This window comes from Dendrobates tinctorius, unplaced genomic scaffold (genome assembly GCF_039654945.1).
Source record: "Dendrobates tinctorius isolate UK_male_01 unplaced genomic scaffold, ASM3965494v1 ptg000158l, whole genome shotgun sequence".
In the NCBI taxonomy this organism is placed as follows: Eukaryota; Metazoa; Chordata; class Amphibia; order Anura; family Dendrobatidae; genus Dendrobates; species Dendrobates tinctorius.
Window position 1 is genome coordinate 16,812,581 of NW_027361825.1, and position 15,000 is coordinate 16,827,580.

Consider the following 15,000-nt stretch of genomic DNA (forward strand, 5'->3'; position numbering starts at 1 on the left):
TTTCTTGCGTTTGGCGGGCACTTCAAAACGACGCATGCGGACGCATCCGCATACGAGGTCCCTGTGTACACAATGTTAAAGGTACGCAGGATGCATGCAGAAGTAGGCGGAGCTTAAGGAAAGAAGTCCGCAGCACCACTCTGCGGACTCAAACGCTAATGTAAACCTAGCCTAACTGAAACAGAAACATCTGTGTGGGAGGCTTAAGACTGGGTGAGGAACAACAACTGCTATAAAGGTGAGGTGTTGGAAAACAGTTTCATGTTATAAATCATTCACCACAGCAAGTTTAAGCCCAGTAACAAGACACAAGGTAGTTATACTGCATCAGCAAGGTCTTTCTCAGGCAAATATTTCAAACTGGTTTCAAGATAGTGCTTTTTTCAAAAGGGTTTGAACAGCATATGAAATGGGCATCCTTAAGAATTAAATATGTGGTCGTCAAGGAAACTTAGAGCAGTAGATGAAAGACATCATCCTTATTCCTCTTCGAAATTGGAAGATGTCCAACAGTACCATCGGGTCACAACTGGCAGAAACCAGTGGGATGCAGTTACACCTTTCTACTGTTCTGAGAAGTCAAGCCTGAAGCGTTCTTCATAGAAGAATTGGTGCCAAAAAGCCATACCTTCAACATGGAAAGAAGCCCAAGTGACTCAACTATGTACAAAAAAATAGGAATTAGAGTGCAGAAAAATAGCAGTCGCTTCTCTGGACTGGAAAAATGAGAAATATTTGGCTCTTAATAAAAAAGATTTTATTCGTTGAAGGGCTTGCAGCGGAAGAATAAGGAGTGCTGTAACATGTGCTTCTGTCACCATGTGTTGCCGTATTCTTTTTGGTGATGGAGGAGATATCGGGACAAGTAGCTCTGGGCAACGAAGGCTCTGTCCAACCACTGAGACTAGGTTGGCTGGACAGAGCCTGCTCCATAGAAGTCTGTCAGATTGGCATCTGTGTACTGTCCAGCTGAAGTAATCCGCTACTGCTCCCTGCTTTGGCCAATCAGATAGCACTACACCTCACTAAACCTCACTTACTGCCAGTTATAGTTTTACAAACCCTGGTTTACATTTCTAGTCCAGTTCCTGTTTAGCCTGTGTTATTCCCATTCTGATCTTGGCCCATTTCCTGAATATTTTTCCATCTTTTGATATTGTTCCTTGTCTGCCCTCCTGTTTCTGATGCGTGACCTAACCTCTCCTAGCAACCCGTTCCATCAACCAGTGACCGCTCTGAGGACTCAACCCAAGTACCCCATCTAAGACCACATTCCAGGATAGAGCTTAACAGGAATCCGTCACTAGGTTTTTGCTACTTACTCTGAGAGCACTATAATGTGCAGAGAGAGATCCTGATTCTAGCGATGTATCACTTACTCGGCACCTTGCAGTAATTTGATAAGATCACTGGTTTATCAGTAAGAGATCACTAGAGGACTAGTAAACCTACCGCCAAGTAGTCCCCCATAATCTTTAACCACCTCCCAGACTAATGATTGGCAGCTTTCTGCCTATGCACAGTATACACAGCAAACTGCTAAATGATAGTTGGAGTAGCTAGTCTATGGAAGGCATATTAATAGCTGCCATGCGACCACAGATAGAGCTATAATACGAGTATATCTGCAGGCAATAGTGGAGAATGCCAAAGGTTCCTAGCAAATCCTGGGGCTGCTTTTGAGCAAATGGAGGTGGGGATTTTGTCAGGATTAATGGTGTCCTCAGTGCTGGGAAATATAGGCAGATACTTATCCATCAGGGAGGCATCTGACTGGCTCCATATTTATTCTGCAGCCAGACAACTACCCAAAGTATACAGCCAATGTGATAAAGAACGATCTTCAGTGTAAAGAAGAACAAGGAGTCCTGGAAGAGATAGAATGGTAGAGTTGGAAGGGACCTCCTGGGCCATCTGGTCCAACCCCCTGCTCAAAGCAGGATTCGCTGAATCATCCCAGTCAGATGTCTGTCCAGCCTCTGTTTGAAGACTTCCATTGAAGGAGAACTCACCACTTCTCGTGGCAGCCTGTTCCACTCATTGATCACTCTGTCAAAAAGTTTTTTCCAATATCTAATCTGTGTCTCCTCCCATTCAGTTTCATCCCATTGCTTCTAGTCTTTCCTTGTGCAAATGAGAATAAAGTTGATCCTTCTACAATGTGACAGCCCTTTAGATATTTGTAGACAGCTATTAAGTCTCCTCTCAGTCTTCTCTTTTGCAAACTAAACATTCCCAAATCCTGCAACCTTTCCTCATAAGACAGGGTTTGCAGACCGGTCACCATTCTGGTTGCTCTTTTCTGAACTTGCTCCAGTTTGTTGATGTCTTTTTTAAAATGTGGTGCCCAAAACTGGACACAATATTCCAGATGAGGTCTGACCAAAGAGGAGTAGAGGGAAATAATTACTTCACGTGATCTAGACTGTATGCTTCTGTTAATACATCCTAGAATTGCATTTGCCTTTTTTTCTGCTGCATCACACTGTTGACTCATATTCATATCCGGCCCCCGCAGAGCCCCGATCTCACTTCATCCTGTCTCTCTGATGCTGTTTGGAAGGAAAAAGGCAGGTCACACCAAACATTGATGTGATTTAGATTTTTCTTTCACTTTACAAATTGCTAAAGACAAACAATGCTTCTATTTTTGAGAGCAGCCTTTCTGCCACACACACCTGCCCAAAACTGTTGCCTAGTACTGTATAAGTATAATGGCGGTTTCTAATGGTTAGGGGTCTTCCTATGGCTTATTGACATCACTATTTTTATTTGCACTAGTTTTTTTTTTACATTTCCCCTATAGAGAGAGGTTTTCTGTATCCACTGTAAAAGAAAAAGTTTTGCCAGCTTCTAATGAACCATTTCGTATCTTTCTGCCGAAAGTGAATGGAATGGATATTTTTTGGAAAAGAAAAACCTGTTGTAGGGTCTATAAGAGCTGAGATCTCTGAATAACTTTGGGGGTATGTGCGCACAGCGTTTTTTTCAGGCAAAACTGTTGGAAAAAAAAAAGTAAACAGTGCACAGCAATGTAAAAACGACATAGCTGTGCACATGCTCTGTCGGCTGCTACTTTTCACTGCTTTTAGGAAGTCACTCACTAGTTTATAGCTTAAAACAGAAAAAGCCATTGGCACCGGAGCCACCGCAAATATTGGCAAAGCAACTAGCGGCCAAGCTGCTATAGGAAAATGGCTTTTTCCTGAAATTGGAAAAACCCTGACGATTCCACCGTTGGAATTAACACGTCATGTGCACATACCTTGGCAGCAAATTTTTGGGACACTTTTTCACCCCATCGATGTTGTGAGGCCAAGTTCCCATGTGCGGAAACGCTGCATTTTTATTCTGCAGGATTCTGCACCAATATTCACAATAGCAATCTGCTTTGATCATTTTGCTTTTCCCCTTTGTCAATGCACAAGTGCAGAAGCACTGGGAATCTGCTCTAAAAACTCAAAAGTGGTTTTCGGGCTCCCTATAGAAGCCTTAAATGGGGAAAAATGCACCCAAAAAGTCAAAGTTGAACATCTTTAACGGACAGTGAATAGGAGTTTTCATGAAAAATGCAGGAGATTTTTGCAAACACACACAAAAAAAAAAAAACATGTTTCTGCTATCTGGGTGTATGGCCTTAAAGGAGTTGCTCACTTTTGTTGACAATTTCTTTTTTTTTTTTTATTTTCATATATGCATGTGTTTATGGCTGAATACAATTTTTGCACCGTTTGGCTTTTCCAGGCGCTTTAATTTTCTCTACCATCAGCTTTCCTGTGGTCGGTGGTCATTAATCAGACAAATGAAGGAGTTACAAACTATCAGGCTGATGGACTCTCAGATAACTCATTCTGCAGCCAGCAATAGGCCGCGCAACACACGGGTTGTACAAGGCAAACGGTGCAAAATTGTTGATGAAAAACAATTGCAAAAATTATTTTTAGCCCCAGTTACATGCACAAAGAATAAAAGAAGACATAGAAATTGCCCCCGAAGGGGGACGATCCTCTTAATGTTTATTGCTCACAGAGAGCAAGCAAAGATCTTAGTAAAAAAAGTGAAGAAAGCAGAGTATATTAGAAAATAGAGAATTAATAGGATTACAGAAAACCTCTTTAAATGGTTATTCCCATCTCGTAAGGGATATACCACCACTTTATGATCTCTGGGACCTCCAGCGTTCACAACAATATACATCGCTGTGCGCCTTTTGTATTCAGGAATACTGGGTCAGACCCCCACTGATCCCAAAGTTAGAGCATATCCTAGTTTTTGAGATCGGAATATCCCTTTAAGGCTGGTTTTACATGTCCGACATTCACTGTCTGAGTACAGACTGCAAAGGTCTACTGATCCAAACTTAATAGCCTGATATATATATATATATATATATATATATATATATATATATATATATATATATATTAGGCTGTTGGTTCAGGTCAGGAGACTTGCGACCGGTCGAGCCATGGCGTCTGTATTTGACTTGTGAATGTCGCATGTGTGAAACCTGCCTGAAGGCTCCATTCACAACGAGAGTGGAAACATGAACGATTTGTATGGTGATGTGATACATATTTATATGGAGGGATGGATTTTATACTTGCTAATGTGTGGTAGGTACAGTAGTATGTGCTCTATATCTATGTTAGGATGCAGGTATACAGTACATACGTACCTGACATCATGCATGTGTTGTGCGGTGTTTATGGCAGTGAAGCGTCTGTATGATCGCTCCAGATACTTTACAATTGTAATGTTTTGCATAGCTTCTCACATGATAAGGCTGATTTCATGCTTTCTTCACACATCTGTGAAACACCGGACCACTCTCAGATCACAATACCCGGCCACCTGTCCTGTCTCCTTACATGAGTCAACTGCCTCATGTACAGTGGTGCTTGAAAGCTTGTGAACTTTTCATAATTTTCCATGTTTCTGCATAAATTTGGCCTAAAACTATTATCAGATTTTCACTCAAATCCTCAAGTAAACAAAATAACAAATCAGACAAATGAGTAAAAAATATTATTAATATTAATCGGCCTTCAGCTCGATCTCGAGCCATGGTGACTTGATGGATGAACGCTCTGTAGGAAAATCAATTAATTATTATTTATTATAGCGCCATTTATTCCATGGCGCGTTACATGTGAGGGGTATACATAATACATACAAGTACAGTAATCTTAGACAATACAAGTCATGACTGGTACAGGAAGAGAGAGGACCCTGCCCGCGAGGGCTCACAATCTACAACGGGATGAGTGAGGATACAGTAAGCGAGGGTAGAGCTGGTCAAGCTGCGCTTTGGTGGATCGGTGGTTACTGCAGGTTGTAGGCTTGACGGAAGAGATAGGTCTTCTGGTTCTTCTTGAAGGTTTCGATGGTAGGCGAGAGTCTGATATGTTGTGGTAGAGAGTTCCAGAGCAGGGGGGATCGATCTTGGTCAAGCCTAAATGTGTCCTCCAGGGTCTTCTCTGCTTTTATTTTGATTGTATCAAGCCATCAGCTTGCTGGTGTCCTATTCAGCTTGATCCTGCTATTCTTCCGACCATGACATCCTTTTCCAGTGATTGCTCTCTTCGTATGATGTATCCAAAGTAGGCATGTCGTAGCTTGGTGACACTTTCTTCCAGTGAGATGTCTGGCTGGATTTGTTCCAAAATTGATTTGTTTGTTCTTCTTGCCATCCATGTTATTGGCAACATCCTTCTCCAGCACCACATTTTGAAGGCGTTGATTCTTCTTCTACCTTGTTTCTTTATTGTCCAGGTTTCGCATCCATATGTTACTACAAAAAAGACCAGGTTATGTTCGAGTTGTGCCTTCGTCACCAGTGAAATGTTCCTCGATTTGAAGACCTTGTCCACTCCATTGTTGATTTGTTCATAACTATTCCCCTATTGACTTCAGGTGTCGTCGCTGCTTCTTGAGTGATCATTGATTCAAGTTTTTATTATTGAGGAAAATGATCTGATATCACATGTCTGAGTGGTAAAAGTATGTGAACCTTTGCTTTCAGTATTGGTGTGACCTCCTTGTGCAGCAATAACTGTATTTAAACATTTACGGTAATTGTTAATTAGTCCTGAACATCTATTTGGAGGCATCTTGGCTCACTCCTCTTTACAAAACAGCTTTATTTCTGGTATGTTGGTGGGTTTTCTCCCATGAACTGCTCACGTCATGTCCTTACTCAACATTTCTATATGATTGCATTCGGGACTTAGGCTCATTCATTTCAAAACTTTAACTTTACTCTTCTGAAACCTTTCTTTTGTAGAACGACTTTTTTTTTTAGGTTGTTTTGCTGCATGAACCACGTTCTCTTGAAATTCAGCTCACGGACAGATGTCCTGATGATTTTGTTTAGAATTTGCTTCTATATTTCAGAATCAAGTACATATATGGGCAGCATGGTGGCTCAGTGGTTAGCACTGCAGCCTTGCAGCATTGGGGTTCTGGGTTCAAATTCCACCAAGGACAACATCTGCAATGAGTTTGTATGTTCTCCCCGTGTTTGCGTGGGTTTCCTCCTGGTTCTCCAGTTTCCTCTCACACACCAAAGACATACTGATAGGGAATTTAGATTGTGAGCCCCATTGGGGACAGTGCCAATAATGTCTGTAAAGCACTGTGGAAGTAATAGCGCTATGTAAATGAGTAAACTAAATAAATATATGGCAGCCTTTCTGGCTGAGATTCAGCAAAACAGGCCAAAAATACAATGTTACCACAAATGTTTTTCAGAAATGGAAGTTTTTATGCTGTAATGCGATGTTGTTTATTTCTCCACACATAACACTTATTTAAACCAGTTTGGTCTTATCCGCCCACAAATCATGGTTCCAATAGCCTTATGGCTTGTTTTTAGCAAATTGCAGATGGGCAACATATTCTTTTTGCAGTACAGTGGCTTTCTTCTTGCAATCCTGCCATGCACACCATTGTTCTCCTGATGGTGGACTAACGAAAATTAACATTAGCTAGTATGAGAGAGGCCTTTAGTTACTTAGAGGTTACCGTGGGTTCCTTTGTGACCTCACAAACTATTACAAGCCTTGTTCTGGAAGTGATTTTTGTAGGTCAACCACTACTGGGGAGGGTAGTAATAGTTTTGAATATCCTTAATTTGTACACAGTCTATCTGACTTCAAATTGGTGGAGTCTAAACTCTTTAGAGATGAGTTTATAACATTTTCCAAGTTGATAAACATCAACAACTCTTATGCAGAGGTCCTCAGAAATCTCCTTTGTTCTTGCCAAGATACACTACCAGAAATATGTTGTAAAGATCAGACTTTGATGGGTTACTGCTTTTTAAATAAAACTCCTGATTGTCATCCAATTAATTGAAAAAACACCTTCAAATTGTCCGCTAATCCTAAAGGTTCACATACTTTTTCCACTCACAGATATGTGATATTCAATCATTTTTATTATTTGTTTTTTTGTTTTTACGTCTTTGTCTACTTTTAGGTCTATAAAAATCTTATATCGTTTTAGGTCAAACTTGGTTATGCACCTGTCTTGGCTGCTGCTCCCTTTCCTTATGGCTGTGGCCCTTTGCTACGCTCCACGACAGGTTTCATAAGTTGCCCAGCACACTCCTTTTAAAGCCAACTTTGACACTTATTTCTGAATATTAGATAGCTTTGTGTTCTGTTACTTGGAGCTAGCATTCCCAGCTTTCTCATCTGGCAACCATCTCGGCAAACCCCTGTTTGTTTCTAAAATCTGTGTTTGCCTCCTGGTTCAAACCAGTAACTAACCATTTGTGTGCTGTAATCTTAAGGAACTCTTCACTGAACTTGTTCACACTACAAATACTGTTGCCCGTGGCCCTCGCTGTTCCACTTTCCATCCGGCAAGTCCAGCACACTGTGCCGTCTTCTTGAGTCCATGTTGTCAAACTTCACCCTGGACCTTAGAGAATCTACCTCAGCAGGTGAACTCATAACAAATGTAAGCAGAAATATGGAAAATTCTGAAGGGTTCACAAACTTTTAACACCACTATATCCCTATGAGGTAGTTAGATCTAGTCAGAAAAACCCACTGGTTGGGCTGGATATTCCTATCTGAGCACGTTCCATGTTTCACCCATGCGTGATACAGACCATAAAATGTTGTACAACCTTTTTTTAAAGGGTCCTTCAAACTGATAGGGTCTCACTTGACATACAACTGCTCTAAAACCGCACATTTGCCAAGTCTGCTAATTACATAGGATTTCAGTTAGGATTTACTATTCGTTCCTGCTGAGTAGTAGATATACACTATGAAACAACCTTACATCAAGCCTGCTGGAGAAAAAATGCTGAATATGTGAGAACAGAGACTGTGGAGATAGTCAACGAAAAACAAGTTACATTCTACACACCTGCCATCAATGGGTTAAAAATAAATTATAGCATGAAGATCAATACTGATCTGTAAAGGAACACTTGGGGCAAAACGGATAAGCTATGGTTTGCCTAGTGCAGGGGGCTCAGGTGGCAGCGATAACCCGGGGATATTCCCGCTCTGTTGTTTTTGGATTGTGCAGCGTTTAATTAAAGGATTATTGCCTCAACTGAAAGATATCCCTTATTGATCGGATAGGAGATTGCTGGGGGTCCGACCGCTGGGCACCCAGCAATCCCACAAATACTGGTCTGCCTAGTCCCATCTAAATGCAGTGGAGATGTGCATCTTCTGCGTCCACACCATTCATTCATTATGGAAATAGCGGAGAGCTGTGCTCAACTTTCTCCGATAGTCCCATAGACAATGAATGGAGCTGAGATCGAGTGTGGGCACCTCCATGGCATTCTGGAGATCCAAAGCCCCACTCTCCGGATCGCTCTGTGTGGCAGCAGTCAGATCCCAGTGTCCAATGGATATAAGACCAATATTTGCCTAGATTGTTGCTTGAAGGCTGTGTGCCCACGTAGCGTTTTTTAAGCGTTTCCGCAGCTCTTTTAGACAAGCGATTCTGCTGCAGAAACGCTTAAGAAAAGCATTCAATGGTTTTGTAATGAAAAACGCACATGTTGTGCCAATGGTGCGTTTTTAACCTCTGCGGAAACGCTTAGCGATTAAAAACACAGCATGTTCATTAATTTTGCGGAATCGCACGCGATTCTGCATACCATCAATTATATGGGCAAAAACACATAGGAAAACGCATGCAAAAACACTTGACAAACGCTTACAAAAGCGCGTCAAAAAACGCATGCGTTTTCCCGGGAGCAGGGTGTGCGATTCTGCTCAGGTTTACTCTGCTTCAGAATCGCTACGTGGGCACATAGCCTAAAGGTGAAATCATAGCTCCTGCGAAGAAGTAAATGGGTGTCAGGGTCATAACTTCATCAGAAAATTAAATATTGTTTAAATCAGGATTTTGTGTTCTGTATTTTTTTTTTCTATTTTTGGTAATTTTTCCTTATCACAATCTGTATTTAAAAGAGAAAATATAACTCTTGCAATTTTCACACCGGCCACTAGGACTTTTTTGGACTCTAACTTCCTGTTTCAGGACACAACACATGAACATTAACTGCAATACACAGACTCACCCCCTATCTTTTGTATTGCAGCATCTAATGAGCGTGAGTCATTGTGAAGGGAGGACGAGGTGAGCTGGGACATCACCTTTTGTAAATGATGGATCCTGTGTTATCTACTGTATATAGAGGTGATATCAGTCAGTTGCACAGGAGGAGGTGAGCTGTGACATCACCTATTGTGAATGGTGGATCCTGTGTTATCTACTGTATATAACGGTGGTATCAGTCATTGTACAGGAGGAGGAGGTGAGCTGTGACATCACCTATTGTGAATGGTGGATCCTGTGTTATCTACTGTATATAGAGGTGTTATCAGTCATTGCACAGGGGGGAGGTGAGCTGTGACATCACCTATTGTGAATGGTGGATCCTGTGTTATCTACTGTATATAGAGGTGATATCAGTCATTGCACAGGAGAAGGTGAGCTGTGACATCACCTACTGTGAATGGTGGATAGTGTATTGTCAGCAGTGTATAGAGGTGTTACTTGTTATTGTAATCTTGCCTTTGATTATAAGGAGACTGCAGAAAACTTCCTGAAGAACTGGACCTCTGAGTCCAAAATAACCTCAGCTGCCGGTGTGAAAATTGCTAAATTAATTCTAGTTTTTCATTTGAAATACTGTACATATTTCCCAAAAGCCTGATTTAATCACTAAGTACATTTCTGATCATAGCTTTCCTTTAGATGGGTTCTCCAACCTTTAAAAAAAGAAAAAGCAGAAAATGGTCCCCCACCAATCCAGGAAAGAAGCTCTGACGCTCCCATCCATCTTCATAGCCGAGTTACTGACATCTTGTCAGTAGGATCCATGATGGTGGTAGCATGGTGCACAACTGCTTTGGCCACTGATTAGCTGCAGTGGTTACTTTCCAACCATTGGGGAGCGCCAGGGTTTCCTTGCTGGATCGGTGGAGTATTCGGTGATTAGAAGTTTTTAGATTGATGTTTTGAGTTTGCCTTTAACCATAAGTAATAAGATAATCTTATTATAGAAAGGGTGGAGAGGAAACAGCTGGGCTGGGGCTACATTGAGGATTTTGCTGTCTGTAGGCGGAGGAGCGGCTGCGCTTTTATATCAGCATTAGGTTGGAGTGATGGGACAACTTTGGGTTGTCCTCCACGCTAAAGAAGATACAAAATGCCTCACTCCCGTGTGAAACACTTGGTTATATCTTGTCCATGTAGCTACAGGACCACTGCAAGAGTCTCCAATGTAGTCGGAGCCCAGCGGGCCAGTGATAAAAGACTGGGCATGTTGACTTACGTTGCAGCTGCCTCCATTTTTACATGGGTTACTTGCACATTCATTGCTCTCAATCTCACAGTTGGTTCCCGTGTATCCCGCTCGGCAGTTGCAGGAATAACTTCCCTGACCGGTGTTGGTGCAGCTGGCCCCGTTGTGGCACGGTTTGTGATTGGTGCAGTAGTTCAGATCTTGATTGCAGAACAGCCCTCCCCAGCCTTCTTGACAGGTGCATTCAAATGGCTGCGAGCAAGACCCGTGCAGACAGCCGGGGTAACGTACACACTCATCACAGAGCCGACCTTGCCATCCCATACGACACTTGCACTCCCCAGGCACCTCACAGAAACCATGCGACTCGCTGCAGCTAGGCAGACAGATAGCTGTAAAAGAAAGTGTAGATACATTTACCAAGCGCATTCACTTACCTGTGATCTCCCTTTGTCTGTATGAGTTTTCCATTTAATCTCCTCTATTAGAAAGAGAACAGAGCTCCTAGTGGATGAACTGAAACATTACAATATCTTATTCGCTAAACTAATTAAACACCGGACCTTTCGCTATGCAGGCAGAAGGCTGAAATTCCACTGCCACTAGGGTTCATATACCAGACCCAGTTACAGGGGAAATCAGGTAAAAAAAATATTTAAATATTGAAGTGCCCTTCAATGGTCTTTTGTGACCTTATAAGGAGCACAATATGTGAAATGAATAATAACAAGCATGTAAAAATACATTTAAAAAGTCCACTGAGAATCCAAATCTATGTTACTAGCCCTGTCCCTGTCGGGAAAAAAAAACAAAAACAACACATATTCAATATATAAAAATAATTGTTACAGAAATGGGAACAGATTTTTTAATGTATTTCTATGGTACATTGTGGTCATAAAAGAAGCATGAAAAACAGAAACGTATTTTCTTTATTTTCCATTGCTTGTAACACAAAAAGATACCAATGAATGTCATTCACGCCAAAAATAAGTGATGGAAAATGTTGACGTTTTTGACCCTCAGAATATCTCATCACAAAAACAAGTGATTTTTTTTTTTTCAAAGTGTGTATTTATCATACAAAAGCAATAAAACATAAAGAGAACCATATATATTTGATATTGCCGTAATCATACTTGACTTACTAAATAAAGTTAACACTTTATTGGTGCAGCCCAATGAATAGCCTAAAATTTACAACACAATAAAAAGTGACAGAGTTGATATTTTGTTTGTCGTTTTCCAATAAAGAGCTAAAAAAAGATGGTTAACCCCTTAGTGACAGAGCCAGTTTGCAGCATAATGACCGGGCCAATTTTTACAATTCTGACCACTGTCACTTTATGAGGTTATAACTCTGGAACGCTTTAACGGATCCCGCTGATTCTGAAATTTCTTTATGACATGTAGTAAAATTTCTTTCAATAAGTTATTTATGAAAAAAACGGAAAAATGGGGAAAATTTTGCAATTTTAAAACTTTAAATTTTTATGCCCTTAAATCAGAGAGATGTGTCACACAAATTTCTTAATAAATAACATTTCCCACATGTCTACTTTACATCACCACAATTTTGGAAACAAAATTTTTTTTTTTGTTAGAAAGGTATAAGGGTTAAAAGTTGACCAGCGATTTCTCATTTTCACAACAAAATTTACAAAACCATTTTTTTTAGGGACCACATCATATTTAAAGTCATTTTGAGGGGTGTACAAGACAGAAACTACCCAAAAGTGACACCATTCTAAAAACTAGACCCTTCAAGGTGCTCAAAACCACATTCAAGAAGTTTATTAACCCTTTACGTGCTTCACAGGAACTAAAGCAATGTGGAAGGAAAAAATTAACTTTTAACTTTTTTTTTGCAAAAAATTTACTTCAGGACCAATTTTTTTTATTTTCGCAAGTGTTAAAAGAGAAAATGAACCACAAAATTTCTTGTGCAATTTCTCCTGAATACGCTGATACCCAAAATGTGGGGGTAAACCACTTTTTCAGCGCACGGCAGAGCACGCAAGGGAGGGAGCGCTGTTTGACTTTTTCAACGCAGAAATGGCTGGAATTGAGATCTGATGCCATATTGCGTTCGGAGAGCCCCTGATGTGCCCAAACAGTGGAAATCCCCAACAAGTGACCCCATTTTGGAAACTAGACCCATTAAGGAACTTTTCTAGATGTGTGGTGAGCACTTTGAACCTTCAAGTGCTTCATAGAAGTTTATAACGTAGAGCCGTGAAAATAAATAATCATTTTTTTTCCACAAAAATGATATTTTCGCCCCCAAATTTTTGTTTTTACAAGGGTAACAGGAGAAATCATACCCCCACAGTTGTGCGATTTGTCCTGAGTACGCTGATACCCCATATGTGGGGGTAAACCACTGTGTACCATTTGAATTTTTCAATGCAGAATTGGCTGGAATTGAGATTGGACGCCATGTCGCATTTGGAGAGCCCTTGGTGTGCCTAAACAGTGAAAAACCCCCACAACTGACACTATTTTGGAAACTATACCCTTTAAGGAACTTATCTAGATGTGTGGTGAGCACTTTGAACCCCCAAGTGCTTCACAGAAGTTTATAACGCAGAGCAGTGATAATAAATTAATCTCTTTTTTTTTTCCTCAAAAATGATAATTTAGCCCGCTATGTTTTATTTTCTCAAGGGTAACAGGAGAAATTGGACCACAAAAGTTGTTGTGCAAGTTGTCCTGAGTACGATGATACCCCATATGTGGGGGGGGGAACCACTATTTGTGCGCATGGGAGCACTCGGAAGGGAGCGCCATTTTGGAATGCAGACTTTGATGGAATGATCTGCGGACGTCATGTTGCGTTTGCAGAGCCACTGATGTGCCTAAACAGTATAAACCCCCCAAAAGTGCCCTATTTTGGAAACTAGACCCCTGAAGGAGCTTATCTAGATATGTGGTGAGCGCTTTGATCCCCCAAGTGCTTCACAGAAGTTTATAGACGCAGAGCCGTGAAAATTAAAAATAATTTTTTTTTCCTCAAAAATGATTTTTTAGCCCGTTATTTTTTATTTTCCTAAGGGTAACAGGAGAAATTGGACCACAAAAGTTGTTGTGCAATTTTTCCTGAGTACCCTGATACCCCATATGTGGGGGAGAACCACTGTTTGGGTGCATGGGAGAGCTTGGAAGAGAAGGAGCGCAATTTTGGAATGCAGACTTTGATGAAATGGTCTGCGGGCGTCATGTTGTGTTTGCAGAACCCCTGATGTGCCTAAACAGTATAAACTCCCCACAAGTGACCCCATTTTAGAAACTAGACCCCCCAAGGAGCTTATCTAGATATGTGGTGAGCACTTTGAACCCCCAAGTGCTTCACAGAAGTTATAACGCAGAGCCGTGAAAATAAAAAAGTCTTTGTTTTCCACAAAAGTGATTTTTTTTAGCCCCCAATTTTTTTATTTTCCCAAGGGTAACAGGAGAAATTAGACCCCCAAAGTTGGTAAATAGTGGAAACCCCTCAATTCTTGCTCCAACCCCAACACACTCCTAATTCTAACCCTAATCCTAATTCGCGCTAACCCTAATTCTAACCCTAGCCCTAACCCTAATTCCAAACCTAACCATAATTCTAGCCCTAACCCTAATTCCAACCCTAAACCTAATTCCACCCCTAACCCTAATTCCAACCCTAACCCCAATGGAAAAATGAAAAAAAATATATTTTCTTTATTTCATTATGTTTGCCTAACTAAAGGGATGATAAATGGGGGGGATATTTACTATTTTTTTTTATTTTGATCACTATGATAGTTTATCATAGTGATCAAAATGAATGAATGGAATCTGCCAGCCGGCAGATTCGCGGCGGGTGCACTGCGCATGCGCCCGCCATTTTCTTCTGGATCCAAGATGGCGGCGGAGGACGCCGGCGGGACAGAGGACCACCAGGAGGGAATCCAGGACCATCAGGAGGTACAGGGGGGACCGGGGACCCTATTTCTCTCCTCTGATGTGCGATCACATCAGAGGAAAGAGAAATTAAATGCAAAATCGCGGCTTTGTTTTTTTGCGATCGCCGTTATAGGGTTAATAACGGCAATCGCAAAAGCGAGGTGGGTAAAAACCGACTCGATTCATGTTCTCTGGGGTCTCGGCTACCCCCGGCAGCCGAGACCCCGGAAAAAATCCGACACTGAATTAACGGCGCTGTGGTTTAAGTACCCCTTAATTAC

At 41.2% G+C, this 15,000-nt stretch overlaps 1 protein-coding gene across 3 annotated transcripts in view; it reads right to left on the reverse strand.

Moving 5' to 3' along the window:
- DLL3 (delta like canonical Notch ligand 3) overlaps positions 1–15,000 on the reverse strand; it is a 125,329-nt gene that overhangs the window by 19,939 nt on the left and 90,390 nt on the right. For all 3 annotated transcript variants that reach the window (XM_073549011.1, XM_073549012.1, XM_073549010.1), the window contains one exon: positions 10,823–11,184. In XM_073549011.1, the coding sequence (XP_073405112.1) occupies positions 10,823–11,184 (362 nt within the window). The remainder of the gene's footprint in view (positions 1–10,822; positions 11,185–15,000) is intronic.